Raw genomic sequence first — 19,702 nt, forward strand, 5'->3', positions numbered from 1 at the left:
TGAACAAAGAAAGAAACTCTTCAATTAGGACCTTAAATACTCCAAAGGAAGAGTGAAAGATCAGTGCTTACTTCCTGACATCAGAGCATTCAATAACCAGTTATTTTACAGAGCTCATCAAGTGAGTACCTCACTGCAGGAAATGTACCAACTTCCTCTGTAAAACTTGTATTAAGGCAGATAACATATCACACCCACACCCTGGCATAAAACTGTTTTACCCCCAAGGATGTCAGTGAAACAATTGTTGAGTGAAGGGAGCTTTGGAAACTTGTTCTAACAGGCATACTAAATCCACTGACTAAGCTCTCCTCACAGACTCTGAAAATATCCCACTGTTTTTTTCTTTTATGAACAGCACGAAAATGGCCATGCTATTTGACATGCTTGAAAGTGGTCTTGTATAACAGCATTGTACTTTTCCTCTCAATATTTTAAAAACACATCAGATATATATTTAAAATTGGAGATTTAACTGCAAAAATAATCAGTGAAACACTCAAATAATGATTTTGTAGACGTGCTAATTATTGTTTGCATTTTATACGCTCATTTGAGATTTGTTTAAGGGATGGATTAGTGTTAGAGTCTGATTATCAATATACTGTCTGAAATTAATTTTTCAAAATTTGAATCGTTTTCAAAAACTTTACTGGAACAATACATACCTCATATATGTAAATAATTATCTCGTGAATGTTAATATGTTCAAAGTAATAGTTGAATGTTAAACTATAAGCAGGAACATCCTTAAGTTAACAGGAATGTGCTTTAATAAATTGTGGTAATGAAAGTGCACTTCTATATGGAAGCAGCAGAAAGGTAAATTCACTCTGGCCTGGACAGGAGAAGGAGACAGGGACCTCGATTACGTGCTTCTACCGCACATGGTGGTTGCCTCAGCGGTTGGAGCCAGACTCTTTCTGGTCCCCTCCCCTCCCCTCCGGACCAAAGAATGAGTTCTCTTTTAATCTGGGGAAAATCGGCAGAATGAAAGACTGTGAATGAACAGGAGTTATTTGCATTGTAATTACTGGGCCTTTCCTGACGGTACTCCTATAAATCCGTGCTGGCCAATTCATGTTTGTTTGGCTCCCTTTACCGATACCAAGCAGCGCTGCTGTTTATCAAAAGAAGCCCTCACTAACCACTTCCGATTGAACATAGATAATCAATTTAAAGGAACAGCGCCTCGCTTTATTAAATTATTTTCCAACAGTTTGTACCTTGAGAAACCGGGATGTCACTTTAAAACTGTAAAATGGTGAGATATTCTGTTTTCCAGAACAAGAAACAAGCTAAAAAAATTAAAATTCCGAAATCATGAGAACATATATGAGCTCGTGAAAAAGTTGCCCAACTAATGTCTCTATCTGTACCAACCCCCCCCCCCCCCCCCCCATCCATTTAAAATTCCAATTTATAATTAGCATTTGAATATTTTTAATCTGGGCCAGTATTTATAAATTCTGCAAATTAATATTGATGGAGGCGTTAGAAAAATATTAACATAAAGTATGCATGGGACGGACAACACACAATCTTCTAGGCAAAAGTGAGGACTGCAGATGCTGGAAATCAGTGTCTAGATTAGAGTGGTGCTGGAAAAGCACAGCAGGTCAGGCAGCATCCGAGGGGCAGGAAAATCGACGTTTCAGGCAAAAGCCCTTCATCAGGATTCCGTCGATTTTCCTGCCCCTCGGATGCTTTTCCAGCACCACTCTAATCAACACACAATATTAATTGATCCTAGAATTACCCCGCCAATGGATCCCGAAATATTTCCAGAATCTGTGAAAAACACCAACTTTCTCCAGTCTTACAGCCTAGTTTAATGTTATTTTAAAAGGTACTAACTAGTTTACAGTGAAGGTAAGACTAACACGATCTTCCTTAAACATCACACATCACCAGGTTATAGTCCAACAGATTTAATTGGAAGCACTAGCTTTTGGAGCGTTCTGCTTCAGGCGGCGCTCTGAAAGCTAGTGCTTCCAAGTAATGCTGTTGGACTATAACCTGGTGTTGTGTGATTTTTAACTTTGTCCACTCCAGTCCAACACCGGCATCTCCAAATCACGATCTTCCTTAACTTCCTGATTCCTGCTTATAGATACATATCTGTTAAAATTGCTGTTAGATAAATATCAGACATTTGAGAAGCTTGAAAGTGTTGGTAACGGCCTTAAAAACTCATAATGTGTTTGCCAATAGCCCCGCTTCACTTAAAGGATCAAAGAAAATATATTTTTTGAAAAATAGTTCTTAAACTGACTGTAATACCATTTGTCCAGATGGTTTTCATGTGCGGATCACTGACAGTTTCTCGAAAACAAAAAGGAAATGGAATGATCAACTCATTCTACAAACTTTGATATGCAAATACACGTTTTGACAATATTAAAACAATGAGAACTAACTTAAGTGCAATTTGAATCAAAGTTTCCCAGGCAAGTTAATTAATGTTTACTCTGAAAACGCCGAAATAGTTTTACTATTTTAAATTGTGCAATTATTATTTTTTGGATGTTAGGCTTGGTCCAATAGAAAGGCTTGAGGATTAATTTACTTTTCCGTCTCTGTGAATACGGGGTGGGATTATTAATGCCATAAAGTAACCCGGAGCAGCATTGCATAAGTTTTCAATTGCCCTGCACGCTTTAAGTGTATGCAGAGACCGTTCCCTGCAACAGGCCCCTTTTACATATTAGAGCCTGGAGTCTCTGTGTCTGTCACTGTGGCCGAGTTTGAAAGTGCAACACAAAAGTACATGAGGGTATTGCATGCAAAAATGTTTTATTAAAACAAAAAGTAAAAGTTTGAAGGAATCCCGTCCAAGAGGTTAAGGACAACAAATATGTCCCTGCCTTGGCACATTCACATTATATCTTTTAGCGAGTAATGTAACTTTCTGTAGCAATTGTGAAGCGAAGGCATAATGCGATTGGGGCGGCACATCAGTCACTGTTGACGTCTCCACCCCCAGGGAGTTGGCTGAAGACGGATTCCCTTTGATAAGGTCCTGGAAAGTTTATAAATCCGTGACACAGATGATCGGGGGTTTGGGGCTGGCAATTCCCGAGGAGGTGACGAGGCCTGTTGAAGTGAGGAGCCAGGGACCGCTGGGCTGTGCCGTTGGTGGACGTGCCTGTCCCCGTGGCTGTGTTTGCCCGGAGATTGTGTTGCTATCTCTCTTGCTGGACTTGCTCGCTCGGCTGAGCTCTTTGATGTCCACACTTAAACCGCGGCTTCAGTTTGTGTGTGTGTGTGTTGCAATAGCTGGAAGGACGTTTGCTGCGTGGAATGACTGAGTGAAACGAGGAACAAGAACAGGGGAAAGAGGCAGAACAATCTGTCGAGGGAAGCGGAGGATAGCTTGTGTCTACGGGAGACCCAGATGAACATTGGGAACCCAGATACGGGACGGGGATTGATTGCAGACAGTGTCAGTGCCCAGTGCGAGCTCTCTGAGGCTGCCCACTGGCCGGAAGATGTTTGAATGGTAAGTTCTGAGCCTGGCTTGCTGCTGATGGCCCTTCTCCCGTTCCTTTGATGTTCTCTGACATTCCTTTGAACTGAGCGGCCTTGTTGGGAGAGAATCGAGAGACCGGGTCCGCCTTTAACCCTTCCCCCGCCCTTGGCTAGGAGTGAGACTCATGAGGTTGGTTGCTGCTGGAGGATGGGTGGGTGATCGGGGGAGTGGGGTTTGCTCAGGTGTGTGTCCGCCGGGGGGGGTCACAATGTTCCCCCCTCCCCCAGAGGGACAGCCTCCCGCCCCCCGGGGCTGGGGATCGGTGCGGGTAACATGGGGAGGATGTGAAATCCCGGCTGGTGTAAGTGAGAGCTGAGATGTTTATCTCCGTTTTTGAAGTATGTGATCTGGTAGTAACCCGGGAGGAGAGCTGGACTGAACTGTGAAGTTCGCCCTGGTCACTCTCCCTCGATCCCCATGACTGATCGACTAAGGTAATCAAGTGGATCGGACCCTGAATGGGGATATCGCTGTTTGATCCAAGTTGGAGGGAGGGGGGGGGCGGATTTTATAAACTTATTTGACTGTCAGAGCGAATTAAAGTTTGGTGTTAACCCTTCAGTGCCCCTTTTTTTTGAAAATGCTGTAACGTGCGGTAATTTTTGAACAACTTTTTGTTTGGTCAAATGTGGAAGGTGGTTTTAATTTGGGTTAAGGGGAAAGGGGGCAGTTGGATGCGAGGGTCCCGTTCAGCTTCATTAAGGGGGCTGAGAGTGAGCAATGGGCCCTCACTTGTAGAAGCCACCCCCCCTCCAGCTCCTTGAGTTTTTTTTCTCTCCCTGGTCAGATTTCTATCTCTCTCCCAGCCCAAAGTTTGAGCAAGAGTTTACTGTACGTCAGAACTTTGCTTTTGTGTTTTCCATTTCCCCTCAGCATTTCAATAACCTTCAGAATACTTTTTTGATGCTTTTGTTTCGTCTTTGAGTTATCTCGGCAAGAAATGCACAAAAGATTCGATTGAAAAGTCTGCCTTGCTGTGTGTGTGGGTTTCTTTTTGCTTCTCATCCTGTTTGAAGTTGGGCGGCTCTGGGTTTCATTAGATCGATACTTTCTGTTACAGACAGAAGGCGGCCCTTGCTGACTGAAGAGGAGATTTGCAAAAGCCGATTGAACAAGACAGACAGAGAGACACACACACACACACACACACAGAGGGAGGAGAGAGCCCGGGGCCCGAGTCCCTCCGGCATGAGTACCGCTGTCATGGTCTCCTGCCTTCCATACGCCGGCAGCTTCCGAGCAGATGCTCCTCGGCCGCCGGTGCCAGGAGAGGAAGGGGTGAGCTGCCAACCGCCCCGTTCCCAGAACAGCAGGAAAGCCAGCCTGAAGCCCAAAGCGGTGAGCTCAGCCCCGAGGAGGGAGGAGGCAGAGGCAGAGGGCAGCGCCTGCCTGGAGTCCCCGGTCAGCAGGTGGACCCGCTCCTTGCTGTCGCTGTTGGCAGACCAGGACGGGGCGCAGCTTTTCCGCAGCTTCCTGGAGAGGGAGGCGGCGGTGGACACCTTGGATTTCTGGTTCGCCTGCAATGGCTTCAGGCAGATGGATCTCCGAGAGCCCAAAACGCTGAGGGTGGCGAAGGCGATCCACAAGCGGTACGTGGAGCACAGTGCGGTTTCCAGGCACCTGAAACCAGCCACTAGGTCCTACATCAAAGACACCATCAAGAAGCAGCAGATTGATTCAGCAATGTTCGACCAGGCCCAGACTGAGATCCAGACCTTGATGGAAGAAAATTCTTACCAGATGTTTCTGACATCAGATATCTACCTTCAGTATATCAGGACCGGAGGAGAGAATGCTTTGTTTGCCTCTAACACCGAACTGGGGAGTATACAAGTGGTTTGTGCTTACTTGCCAACCCTGAATGAAGAGGAGGAGTGGATCTGCCCGGACCTCCGAGACAACACCTTACCCTCTGGCGTGGGACTGAGCGGTAAAACTCTCCGGGCCAGCTCTTCAGTCAGGTGCACCGATAGCAACACTGGCAAATATTACGGGTAAGCACCCAGCTACATTTTCTTATTTTGTTTAATATTTCCCAGTTGCCCTGCAATGTCTTGCTCTCTGCTGCTGCCTCACTTGGTCCCTTTCTGAGGTTGTGATGTTTACAGGAATGAATGCTCACATTCCCAATGGATCTGCAGACCTGTTCTGGGAGAGAGGGTTAACACCAACCAGCCAGCATTGTGAGGGCAGTTAACATTTTTAATTTTCTTTGCAAAGGATTCATCTGCCTCCCATTAAGTCTCCTCTGCAGACATCAAGGATATTTCCCCCGCTTTAAAGCTGTGGTGAATAACAGATGACAGGTTGCATGTTTCCTGTGCTCAAAGAATTCACTTCTGAGGTTGAACTTTCCCAAAAAAAAGTTGTTAGAACTAAAGTTTGTTTTAAATTACTGATGTTGAATGATCACATTGTAAACTTGCATCTTGTTGCAATGTTCCTAAATTATAGGAAGGATCTTCTCAGTGAAAATGTAGATCAGAAGCTCCTGTGTTTCCTTGGAGCAGGTTTAACAACAGCTAGCAATGCTTTATGTCTTATTTTAATGATGCCCTGGGCTCACTGTATAGACCTATTTACTCATGTTCCGATTCCAATTTTGCCTTTGTGAATGTGAACATGTGTAATAATAGAAAACAGAGAGGGAGGAAGCAATGCTTTGTGACTGGGTGTAACTGATCACAGGTTAGATACTTTTTGCTGAGGTGCACTGATACCACACACAATGCAGAGAGAAAGATTGAGATCCAAGAAAGCTAGCTTCTGTGGTATTACATTGAGATATGAGATAAGATGGACTGGGAAGCATCAAGCTGGTCCCTTGAAGTCGTGCAGCAAGTGGTGCCTGACAGCTGAAAACACTTTGAATGTTGGCCATCTTGTGGAATGTCTTTGCGGAGCATAGAGTGGAGGCCACCACCATTTAAACCCTGTTCATAGACAAGCTGATGCAAAACAGGGAAACAGTCAATCCATCTGGGTACAATTACCACAATGTTATAAAAAAAAAGCTTAATCGCAGGAAAACAATTTTAATCAGTTTTCTTAAGATGGACTGTATATAAGAGAACCTACTGATTTTATGCTGAAATGTGAAAAAAAATTCTTTTTTTTAGAAATTGAGTGCATATTCAAGTAAGTTCCTCTTTGGGGTTGCAACCAGCTGGTTAGCATTCTGGGTAGAACTGGAATGGCAGTGGGGAGTGTGAAGGGTTTTACTGCAATGCAAATATGAAAGAGCAAAATACAAGTTTCAAAGGACTGCTCACTGCAGCTTCCATTTCCAGCTGTGTCTGACTCCTGGAATAGGATGTTTTTCCTCTCCAAAGGGGGGTGGTCCTTTGCCTAATCAGTCTTGGCTATTCTATTTTAACTACAAAACATGTGGCTATTACTCATTACAAAGTGATAAAGACCAAAAGACTATGGCCTTCTTCATTCAGAAGACTACAGGGAAGGACAAAAGAATGTCACCGACACTCCTTGACTTGAAGTGATTGATCTAAGACAGTAAAATCTTTCATAAAAGTCTTCCTCTTTTATGTTGTAATTTAGTGCCCATCAGAAGCATGTGGAACTAATTTAGCCCTGAGATTTGAATTCTTTCTTGTGCCTCTTGTACTTTCTTCCCCACTCCCATCTTTTTCTCTTCTTTTTTCTTTATCTTCTAATTGAAATCACTGCTTTTAAAGAATGCAGTCCCAGCTGTGCTAAATACCTGCTCTTTGAAAGAAGGCCTGAAGCAAAGGTCACTCTATACTGGGGCCTAAGACTTTAGTCATGATGTTAACTCCCAACAGTACACTGCAGTAGGGCCTCTCAGAGAGAAGGGGCCCTTCTTATCCCTCTCTCTTTGCTCATATCTAAACAGTATTCATGTTCTCTTCTCTCACCTCCCAACAGCCCCCACTCCCCATCACTGGTAAAATAGTGCAATACCTCACAGTAGGAGAGAGAAGCCTGTTGTTTGAGAGAGAATTGAGTCGAGCTATTTCAGAGGTTGAAAGTGAGTAAGTCAGTCCAAGTGTAACAAAGGGTTCAGAACCACTGAAATGAGTGGATGTGCTGTTAACTATTAGGGCAGCTGTGTTACTCACTTAAATCAAGCCTGCACGGTTTAATCATGAGCACTATGGGGGATGGGTAGATGAAAGGCTTTTTTTTAAGAAGAGAAAAAAAGTTAGAACATGCTGTCACATTCCTAAGCTCCAAGTCCTGTGTAAGTGATTCCAATTATTAAAATCAGCAGACCCCAGAAAAAAAAATGATGGGTGATCCTTTGAAACTGCAGAATGTCAACCATATCATATTCAGAGTTCACAGGTGAGAGAGGGGAACGAGAAGATTGTCTGTCTCTGCTTGGGTCAGACTGGTTTCTGGTGATGTTGATGTTTTGCATTTATGTAAGAGTATTGCAAACTGCCTGTGGACATCAAACAACCTGTGGGAATATATTTTATCATAGGAAGAGTTTTTGTCTTGGAGTGAGGGTCTCACTGCACTGGTACCCTCCATAGCACAGAGGGGGAAACTGGGAGGGGCCTGTTAAATATTAACATTCAGCAAGATAAAGACATTGAGCAACAATACAGCCTGCACTTGTACAGCACCTTTTGTGGTAAAGCTGCTCTCTGATACCCAGTTAAGATTCTCCCAGGGCCATTCAGCTCTTGACCTCATTACAGCCTTAGTTCAAACATGGACAAAAGGGCTGAATTATAGGTGTGAGATGAGTTACTGACTTTAATATCAAGGCTGCATTTGACTGAATATGGCATCAAGGAGCCCTAGCAAAACTGAATCAATGGGAATCAGAAAACTCTCTACTAGTTGAGGTCATACCCGGCAAGCAAGGAAGATGGTTGTTTGTAGTGGGTCATTCATCTCAGCTGCAAGATACCTGTGCAAGAGTCCTGCAGTATAATGTCTTATGCCCAACATGTTCAGCTGTTTCATCAATGATATTCCCCCCAGCATCAGGTCAGAAGTAGGATATTCACTGACTGCATAATATTCAGCATCATTCACAATTCCTCAGGTATTGAAGCAGTCCATGTCCAAAAACAGCAAGCCCCAGACAATATCCAGGGTTTGGCTGACAAGTGGCAAACAATATTCATGCCACACTTTGATGCCACTGCTACTATAGAGTAGCATGTCCTTTGGTTTACCATTAGTGGACCAGAAGAAGTCTGTAAGGCAGGGGTCATGGGTTCATGTTCTACTCTAGAGACATGAGCATAAAAACTCTGGGCTGACCCTCTAATACAGAACTGAGGGAATGCTGCACGACCTGAAGTAATATCTTCTAGATGAGACTCTAAACCAAAACCCTGTCCTCTCCCTCACATGAATATAAAATATCCAAGACATGGTTTTGAAGATGGATAGGGGACATAAACCCAATACCTTGTTTGATATTTACATAGTTTTTTGAAAATTATCCATTTACCAAATACTGGCTAGGGCAGGATTTATTTCCCATCTCTAATTGCCCAAGGGGCAGTTAAGAATCAACCCCAATTCTGCGGGTGTGGAGGGTCCTGTAGGCCAGACCAGATAAGGGTGGCAGCTTAAGTGAACCAGATGGGTTTTTTTCCCTGGCAATCAGCAATGTATTCATGGTCATCATTAGACTCTTAATAAAAAAATTTGGAATTGAATTCCAGCTCCCAATTCTGCCCTGGCAGGATTTGAACCTGGGCTTCTGGAACCTTACCTGGGTCTCTGGATTAGTGATAATACCACTAGACCATTGCCTCCCCCTATCAGCATAGTCATTATCACAAAAATAGGTTATTTTCTCAAAATCATACTGTCGGGGATGATTGTTTGTGACAGCCTGCTGTGCAAGTTTGTATTTCATTATACAGAGTCATAGCGCTGTACAGCATGGAAATAGACCCTTCGGTCTAACTCGTCCATGCTGACAAAATCCTAAATTAATCTAATCCCATTTGCCAACACTTGGCCCATATCCCTCTAAACCCTTCCTATTCATATACCCATCCAGGTGCCTTTTAAATACTGTAATTGTACCAGCCTCCACCACTTCTTCTGGCAGGTCATTCCATACACACACCATCCTCTGTATGAAAAAGTTGCCCCTTACATCCCTTTTAAATCTTTCCCCTTGCACCTTAAATCTATGCCCTCTAGTTTTGGACTCCCTTGCCCCAGGAAAATGACCTTGTCTATTTACCTTTTCCATGCTCCCCATGATTTTATAAACCTCTATAAGGTCACAATGAATGCCCTTCAAATGCACTTCATTGTGGCATTTTGGAGAATCCTAAAGTAAGGAGAGAAAGGATCATCTTTCTTTTAGCGATAGACATTATTGTAATAAGTATAAATTATATAGTTGCATATTCTTACAACTTAAATGAGTATTGTACAGTTGCAGTTTTCGTACATTATACAATAGGTCATTGCTTATGATATAACACAATGACTTAATTTGGCTTTTCCTGCTGGATAACAGATTTATCCAGTAAGTGTCTTGGATATAAATTAGGTTAAACTTCCAAATCTCTCTAGAGATATTACAGTTAGCTTCAGCATATCTTGGTTAGATTGAGACACATCAATTTATGTTCTTTCCTAATCACTATCCCACAACTTTACCTTATCTTTGGGTAGGGCACACTTCCTGGTGAAATACACATACTGGAATTTCTTGTGACAAAATGGTAGTGAGCCACAATATGTTCAAGTCCCACTTGCCCAAGGCGTGCATCACAATATATATCTGAATGGGGTGATTTTTTTCAAAATTGACACGTTGCCATTCATTGTTGAGGTTCACATGAATAATGGCCACTTCATTAAGTATGCCCCCAAGAGGTAATCATGTCTTTAGGAACTGGGCTTGGGCAGAATAGCTGGAGAATGGTGAGGGAAACGGTCACATTATAGATATCTATCAGTCAAGAATCCTGATTTCACAATCTTTAAACAAACTATGCAGATTGTTTGGCGGGGGGGGGGGGGGGGTTGGTGGTGGGTAGCTTGTAGTCGAGGGGATGCATGGGTGCCATTTATCTGACATTTGGTTCAACAGCAGAGTTATGATGATAGTAAGGGGAGGACATGAACAGTTAGTTTTTCTGGATTGTGATCAACAACAACCAGATTGACCAGAGACTTTACTTTTGGCCATCCTTCACCAACTTCTTCCCCTCATGAAATGAGGTGCTAGAAAAGTAGCTGAATGCTAAGGCTGTTCTTCAGAATCCAAACTGTGAGGAATAGCATTGGAGATCAACACAATCTTATGGATATGTATTCTACAACAGTTTATCAGGTTTTATCACCTTTTCATTGACCATACACAGCATGAAGAGACTATTCATCCCCATCATGCCTGTCCTCTGAAAATGCTATCCAAACAATCTCACTGCCCCTGTTTTTCCCCATAGCCCTTCACATTTTTCTCTTACAAGTATTTATCCAGTTCCCTTTTGAAAGTTACTACTGAATCTGCTTCCACACTGCCTTTGAAGCAATGCACTCCAGATTACAACTAATTACCATAGGGAGGAAACTCTCACTGATTCATCATATTCATATTTGATTGTTTCAGGTATTGTTGTCCAATTAAATTTTAATTCATAGCATAATGTCTATAAAACGTGATAGAAAAATTGGGTACTCATTAACTTAGAGTTGGATGTTTACAATTATCTGTTTGCAGTTCATAAATCTTTGGCCTCAGGACATGTTCATTGGCAAGAAGTGGGATTTTTTAAAAGACTTCAGCACAGTCATACAATTACAGAAAACATATCAATAATGTAGATTACCCTTCAGTGAGCAATGGCACAGGAGGCTTGCTCGTAGAATAACCAAACATCAGCGTGACTAAGTAATTATTCCTCTTCTTTAAATAAGTATCCTTGGAGTTTATTGTTGCAATACCTTAATCAACAAGTTGTTGTCTTTTTACTGTTTCAAGTTAGTGGATGCATCACTGGGCCAGTAATTATGAATCTATTCGTGTTAAAAGAGTAGGATGTGACTTGGTTGAAACAAAAGTTCCCAAGGGGTCTTCACAGGGTGCAGGATGTTTCTACCTTTAGGAGAATCTAAAACTAGGAGTGAACCATTTGAAAAATGAGGAGTTGCCAATTTAAAACAAGAGGAGAGTCACGAGCCTTGGGAACTCTCTTTGCCACAAGGCGGTGGAGCAGAGCTCTTGAGTATATTTAAGGCAGCAGAGGAAGGCAGGTGGGTGGAAGGCTGCCAAGGGTAGGTGAGAATGTGGAGTTGAGATTCCAATCAGATCAGCCCTCAAAATATTCAATGCTGGAGCAGGCTTGAAGCCAAATGATCCATGTCTCGTTCTCCTCCTAACCTGTTTATAAATTAGGTGCTTGGTTAATGCTGCAGGGATGTGGGTTTGAATCCCCTTGTGGCGAATTACAGAAATAACTAAATCTGTGTTGAAAGAGAGTCTCAGCAATGGTGTGCATTGACCTATAATTTATCATTAAACCCACATAAGTTCACTAATGCAAAAGTTTTTGTTACTCATTAAGGGGATGTGGGCATCACTAGCTCAGCCAGCATTTATTGTCCAGAGGGCAGTTAAGAATCAACCACATTTCTGTGGGTCTGGAGTCACATGTAGGCCAGACCAGGTAAAGTGGCAGATTTCTATCCTTAGAGGGCATTAGTGAACCACATGGGTTTTTCTTCTGACAGTCAACATGTTTTTATGGTCATCATGAGATTCTTAATTTTAGATTTTTATTGAATTCAAATTCAGTGGGATTTGAACCCACAATCCCAGAACATTACCTGTGTCTCTGGATTATTAGTCTAGTGACAATGCCACAAGGCCATTTGTGCCCTTGCACAGTTCTGCAATGCCTTCAATGCAAGCTGCTCATGAGCTGTGTACAGCTATTGTGATTGTAACAAGGTCAGCCAGGTAGATGTCATAGAATAAATTCCCAGATTGGACCAGATTAACAGCCCCTATCAGGGAGCCCTAGCTGACAGATAAGAATAGGTGTGTCAGAGGTTCTGTTCATTCTTGAGAGCTGGCATTGAGGAAGCCAGATCAGTATCAATTACTATGCACACGTAGATAAAGGGAGACTTGGTGATGGGATACCAGCCCCTCTGGAATTATTTCAGTGGCCCCAAGAGACAAAAATATGCAAATGAAGAAATTTGTTCACATCAATAGTCTTTGAATTGGGTGCGCATTTCTGGCACCATACTATTATTTGGAAACTTGACTCATTCAGTCTTGCCATTGAAGACTGGGCCCAGTATGTGGAAAGTTTTTTTTCCTGGGCGGATGAAAAGCAACAAGTCAGTCTCTTATAGTTTATGGACCTGCAGCTTTTTCTGTTACTAGGAGCCTAACTTTCCCTAAGGCATCAGATACTAAAACCTTTCAAGAGTTGTTGGATTTGGTTAACGAATATTACAATCCCAAGTCTTCTCTAATTCGGAGTATTGGTTTTACTCAGCAATTGAGAACCATGGGAAGCCATATTGGGATTTTTGGCTAGGTTAAAACAACTGGAAGAGGCATGTGACTTTGGTTTAACCCTAAATGAGATGCTGAGACCATTTGGTATGTGGGATTAATGATGTAATCATGCAAAAGCGCCTATTAGGTGAAGCCCAACTGGACTTCAAGTAGGCACTACAACTGACTATTATTAGAAAATGCAGCAAGTGGAGCATGTGAGCTACAGGGTATTCCAGTGGAAGTGGACATTCTTACAGGCCAACTAAGCTTAGGGAACATCACTGGAGTGAAGGCAAACACGCAGCTTCCTGCAGGTCATATCCTGAACAGAGGGAATCCAGGTCAGCCCCCACAGCAAAACCCAAAACAAAGCCAAATGGTTAATGTTTGTCCAAATTGTTAACATTTTCTTGAGGATCTGGGCTGGCAAGCCATTGCTGCCGGTATGCGGACTTGAGATAGCAAAGGAGTCCTGCTAGACCGAACTGGAGTAAGGGAGCTCAAAACTGTTATCCAGGAGACTGCACACTTTGTAAAGTCCATCTACACCTGGTTTGGAACACTTAAATTGCTTCACAACATCTTATTCAGAACCAATTGAAATAAACATCCGGTTAAATGGAGATTTTGGCTGTATCAGTGATTGCAGAACTAGTCTTTAACAAAATTTGTCCTGGACTCCAATCCTTACGTTTGCGCAAGACCTTGGCCAGACTGAGAACCTATACTGAGGAACCTTTTAAGGGTACAACTTAGGAGAAGCAGCTGGATCAGTTCCCACTGATTGGAGTAAAAGGTTTGAATGGGTGAAATTGGTTGAGAAAGATTTACCTTGATTGGCTGAACATTTTTCAATTAGAATATGGTTGCCTGAGTGAAGTCCTAATTAAATACCTGAAGGTTTTTCAGGAAGGTCTATTGGAGTCTGAAAGGAGCCAAGGCCATCTTACATGGTGACCAGGAAGCAATTCCATGGTTCTGCATGGCCCAGTCAGTGCCATTTGCCTTGTGTGCAATATAGAGGCAGAAATCAAGAGGCTGGAAAGCGAAGGAATCATCAAACCAGTCCAGTTTGAGGAATTGGCAGCACCAGTCATAATGATTGTGAAGCTCAATAGGTTGGTTTGCCTTTGTGGGGATCTTAAACAAACTAGTAAACAGCTTCTTGCAGCTGGATAAATGCCCAATCCCTTGCATGGAAGACTTGTACTCAGAGCTGGCAGAGGGACTGTCCTTCACATGACTTGAGCCATGTGTATTTATTTGCAGTAAGATGAGGATTCCCACAAATATTAATACCCATAAGGGTTTGTACCAATACACAAGACTGTCATTTGGGATATTGTCAGCCTGTGCCATTTTCTAACGCACAATAGAGAACATTTTACAAGGTCTACCGCAGGTCGCCATTTATCTGGATGATGTACTAATAACAGGGACCAATGAAGAGCACTTAGAATTTGGACATAGCCCTTAGATATTTCTCCAAGATGAGTATATGCCTGAAGGGAAAGCTGTGTTCCAAGTGACCTACTTGGCCTGCAGAGCCAACTAGACTGGGTTACACCGGTTTGAAGATAAAATGAGGTTGATCAAAGGTGCCCCACCTCCCACGTCTGTACCAGAGCTTAGGTCTTTCCTTGGGTAGGTGAATTATTACAGAAAATCCATTCATATATAACCTGGCCTTCATCCTGGCAACCTTAGAACTGCTATCAAAAAAGGGTCAGCCTTGGAAATGCTCTTGTAGCCAAGGCATAGCCTTTAGGGAGTGAAGAAGCAGCTATCATTGTCTAAGGTGTTGGCACAATATGATCCAAAGTGAGATCTGGTGCCTTCCCGTACAATGTTGGGTTAGTGTTGCCTCACTGATGGCCCAAAGGAGAGGAATGATGATAACATATGCTTCATGGACTTTGATGCAGAGTGCAAATACACCCAGTTAGAGAAGGAAGGTTTGGTGGTCATCTTTGGCGTGAGAAAGTGCCACAAATACCTTTACGGACATTAGTTTGTAATAGTGATAGACCACAAACCTCTGCTCGGGCTACTTAAAGAAGACAAGGCTGTGTTGCTCACCACCTCTGATTGGATTCACCAGTGGGCCCATATTCTCAATGCCTACAATTGCAAGTCAGTACATTGTCTGGGAGGCCAAGTGGCAAATGTGGATGTCTTGAGCTGCCTCCTACTGGCAGATTCACCACTGGTGGTGCCTCTCCTGGAAGAGTCCATGCTGGTTTTAAACTTCCTTCACCCTTCCAGTCACCACTGACAATAGCCAACTGTGGATGCAAAAAGATCCTTTCCTGGCAAAACTCAAACAGCTGGTGGTAGTGGAGGAAGCAAAAGGACCATGACAACCAGGACTGAGACCTTTCTGGGCCCGGCAAGTCCACATTGCTGTAGTGGACAGTATATTATTATGGGGAGCAAGAGTGATTTGTCCCAATCAAAGGTCACCACCATACGTTAGTTGAATTCCACCAAGGTCATCCAGCTGTGATCAAAATGCCAAGATGTTGGCAAGAAGTTATGTCTAGTGGCCAGGATTGGATGCAGACTTAACCAGGTGGTGCTCAGAGTGCCAACAAGGACAAAGCATATTGCCATTTACACCCCGACATTCATAGGATTGGCCGGGTAAACCCTGGACTCAGTTACACGTTGACTATGCAGGTCCTTTTTCATGGGCTCAGTGTTCATAGTCATCGTGGACGCCTACTCAAAATGGATAGACATGCAAAGAGTACAATCGTCAAATATGGGGACAACAACAGAAAAGAAATACACTAGTCTCCGGAGATACTGGTCACAGACAACAGGCCACCATTTGCCAGCAGTGAGTTTGAGTATTTTCTAAAGTTGAAAGGCATTCGGCTGTAAGGACAGCTCCATACCATCCATTGTTCAATGGTCTGGTGGAAACAGCAGTCCAAACATTGAAGGCAGGCTTGAAGTAACAGCCTGCAGCTTCACTCATTACCAAACTGTCCCAATTCCTGTTTGGTTATTGGACCAATCCCTCATGCAACTACAGGTACAGCTCCAATAGGGATGCTAATGGGGAGAAGACTGCACCAGATTCAACCTGATCTTCCCACACTTTTGGGGACAGGGTGTAATAGCATCAGGAACTCCAAAGCCTGACACAAGACCCCTCTAAGTAAGAGGTTACTTCAGGTCACTAAGTTTGATGCAAAAGCCACAGGAAAAAGGTACGATCAAAGTACATGACAGGACCTGACCTTGCAAAGTTTGGGTAGGCAAGGCAGTCCTGAACAAGCACTTGGATTATGTGAAAGCTGTAAACTCTCAAACAGGGCAGGAGCAAAACATACCCAATCCCTCGGAACAACTTGAAAGGCTGTTGGAGCAAATGGGTTCTCCCCCTCTGTCTAGCATGGAAGAAACTGAGATGGACACAGCAGATGTTGCAGCCTTGACACGATGTCCCAGACATAAGAGACGGACTATGGGTTAGTACATACTGCCCATCTCTGAGGATAAGTTGGTGGAACTGGACCTAATGCAAATATTACCTTGGAGAGGCTAGAAGAACAACCTACATCCCCGTACGTCACGGATGTGGAATGTAGCGACTGTAGCGAGGACAGCCAAGTGGTACTCATAGCATTTGAGTTCCCTGATTGGACCAGATTAAATAGCCCTAATCAGAAAGCCCTGGCTGACAGATATAAACAGGAGGGCTGGGCATCGATTTAGGTCAGTTGGCTGGATTGTTGGTTTTATAGAACAGTGCAATACCGACAGCCTGTGTTCAATTCCCACCACTGGTTTGATGATTACCATGAAAGACTCTCTTTCTCAACCTCTCCTGCATGAGGTGTGGAGCGGGGTGGGTAGGTCAGAGGATCTCCTCGTGGGTCTGCTCCTGGGCCTGGCCAAACTGGCCATAAACAGGTCCAGGCAGCGGGCTTTGGAGGGGACCATTATGGCTGATTGCCTGCCCCTCTTCTGCGGTTATGTCAGAGTGCGGGTGTCTCTGGAAAAGGAGCACGCGGTGTCCACCAACACCCTGGAGCTGTTCCGGGAGTGGTGGGCGCCGCAGGGTGTGGAGGGTATTATTTCCCTCTCCAACTCTTTTTGATTTAACCCTTGCCCTCCCCTTCACTGTTTGATCATGCAGCATTGCCCTCTGAGAAGGGCACTGCTTGTCAATGGCCACTCTGGTGTTTCCTTTCTTCCTGGTGGTGGAATATAAATAAATATTTACCCATTTGTTGTTCTTCACTGATTCCTACACCTGCGCACACATGACATGGATGCAGGGAAAATATAAGCACTACCGCTGTTAGGCAGTAGTGTGGGGGAAAGAAAAATAAGCAGGAGGGTCAGAGGTTCTGTTCACCAGAGAGCAGGCTCTGTGGAAATGGGACCAGTATCAAGTACTATGCATGTGTAAATAAAGGTAAATAAATATCCTTGGTGACAGGATACCAGCCTCTGTGGAATTTTTTCAACCCACAAATGTAGTATCATGTGTTCACACTGTTGCTTACTGCAGGTACGGAAATGTGTTTTTTTTAATTATTTGTTCTCTAGATGTGGATATTACCAATCAATGATCAATTTCTAGTTGACTTTGAGAGCATTTGGTGTTAAACTCCGGAAATTTGAAAATATTGCTATGGTAGGAGTGCTGCAGTGTCAGAGGTGCAGTATTTTGTTGAGATGTTAAATTGAGACTTCCCTCTTAAGTGGGTGTAAGTGATCCCATGGTACTTTCTGAAGATGATCAGAGGAATTCTCCCTGATCTCCTAGACAATATCAACCCCTTAACCAACATTAAAAACAAATGATCATATTCCTTTTTTATTTGATGTTTATTTTTACAATAATAACTACACTTCAGAAATAGTTCATTAGCTATGAAGTGCATTTAGTTTTATTCAATCACATGCCTTAGGTGTGAAGTTGTAGTTTGATCAGGTATCCCCCTTTCCAAGATAGTATTGGTTAGCTATTTAGTTTGTTACTGACAATCTTGGCCATTGTTAGGCCATTACAAATGGGACCAGCATACACATGACCAGATTTATTGAACTCTGACTTTTTCTGTGTCACCTTGGGGTGATTTGAATTTCCTGAAGCTTGCTAATCTAGTAACATATTTTTGATGTTCTACCTTGTCTGTACATTTTAGAAAAGGATCACTGAGTGGCCCTGGTTCACATCTTGTTCCCTGTTAATGAATTAGATGGACATATTTCTCTTGCTTTACTATGGTGTTTCTGTGCTTTGTAACTTTCCTTTATCACCCTGCTCCCCAAAACCCATTAATAATGGTGTACCACTAGACAGGAGTCAGGGAGCGCGGAAAGGGAAAAGCAACAGGTGGAGCTCAGTGATCTCCATCTCCTATGATGCCGAGTGCTTGGTGATCTCCATCTCCTATGATGCCGAGTGCTGACGTGAGAAATTTAGCTGTCCAATCAGTTGCAGATTTATAATCAGAATTTGAATTGTTACCAATTCCAGGCACTCACTGTCTTTTATACCCACACTTTCCTGAGAGAACTGACTCTGGATGTAAGTTTGCTCACTGAGTGGAAGGTTAGTTTACAGATGTTTTATCACCATACTAGATAACATCATCAGTGAGCCTCTGATGAAGCACTGGTGTTAGTGGCCCACTTTCTATTTACTTTCTATTTACAGCAAGAGTTGAGTCTTGGTGCTTCCATGGTGTCCTTTCATATCTTGGCTTCCTCCTTGTCTGAACCTAAGAGCCTATCCCAGTTGAGCCTTACCTCCACACATGCACTTTCAGCCTGAGCCACTGACGTCCGATCAGAAGCAAAGATTCTGTTGAAATGTTTTCCCTCCCGTCTCTACCCGAACATTGTAGGGACATTAGCCTGTACTACCACTGCACATGGTTGTACAACTAGGACCAAATCTGGGACCTTCTGGTTTTGTATGCCTCCTTGCTAAGTCAGCCAAAGTGCCTTTTCAAGTAATTGAATGGATTGGCATTTTACTGAAGGGTATCTTTGAAGACCAGTTGTGCAAATGTTAATTGAAACACATTCTGTCCTTTTTAGATCCTATGGAAGAAATGGCCCTGCCAACCCGTATCATAATCAAACTGGCTGCATCTTCGCTCCAGCTAGTAGTGCGAATGACAGTGAAATCTCCAGTGACGTCATGACTGATGACTCGATGTCAATGACAGACAGTAGTGTGTAAGTATGATTTCCACTTGTACACTTTGTCCTTGTTTAGTTATTTGCTTTCAGGGATGGACAGCTTTGATTCTGACTGCACTGAGGCCGAATTTCTTCTCCCCCATTCTACCTCACTGTATCCCAAGTTCAACATAGACAGTACAGCACTGATCGTTAATGGATCTGAACTCTTCCACTTTCCTCAGTCAGATCATCACCATACCCCAGGCATCCTGATGATACAGGAAATCCAGGAATGTGTGTGCGCCCAGAATCTGATGAGGAAACTTGACCACAACCAAGGAATGAACCTTAGAACTATTAGGATCCCATGATACAATAAAGGTGTAAGGAATTGGTTGAATCTGAGCTTGTTCTGGAGCTGCAGTACAGGGTCCAGGTCACTTTTGTAAAGTCCCTTGGTGGGGGATGGTGCTATTGGCCATGACTCACCTCTGCCCACTGGTACAGTTTTCGTTACTTGA

At 43.3% G+C, this 19,702-nt stretch overlaps 1 protein-coding gene across 4 annotated transcripts in view; it reads left to right on the forward strand.

The window, feature by feature from the left end:
* Positions 1–2,930: 2,930 nt before the first annotated feature.
* axin2 (axin 2 (conductin, axil)) overlaps positions 2,931–19,702 on the forward strand; it is a 49,284-nt gene continuing 32,512 nt past the window's right edge. The window contains exons 1-3 of one of the 4 annotated variants that reach the window (XM_072558890.1): positions 2,931–3,502; positions 4,593–5,526; positions 19,095–19,235. In XM_072558890.1, the coding sequence (XP_072414991.1) occupies positions 4,721–5,526; positions 19,095–19,235 (947 nt within the window). In that variant the 5' untranslated portion in view covers positions 2,931–3,502; positions 4,593–4,720. Of the gene's footprint in view, positions 3,503–3,746; positions 3,967–4,592; positions 5,527–19,094; positions 19,236–19,702 lie in introns of those variants that run through there. The other 3 variants (XM_072558893.1, XM_072558891.1, XM_072558889.1) reach the window with 3 other exon arrangements.

Source organism: Chiloscyllium punctatum, chromosome 39 (assembly GCF_047496795.1).
Source record: "Chiloscyllium punctatum isolate Juve2018m chromosome 39, sChiPun1.3, whole genome shotgun sequence".
Classification (NCBI taxonomy): domain Eukaryota; kingdom Metazoa; phylum Chordata; class Chondrichthyes; order Orectolobiformes; family Hemiscylliidae; genus Chiloscyllium; species Chiloscyllium punctatum.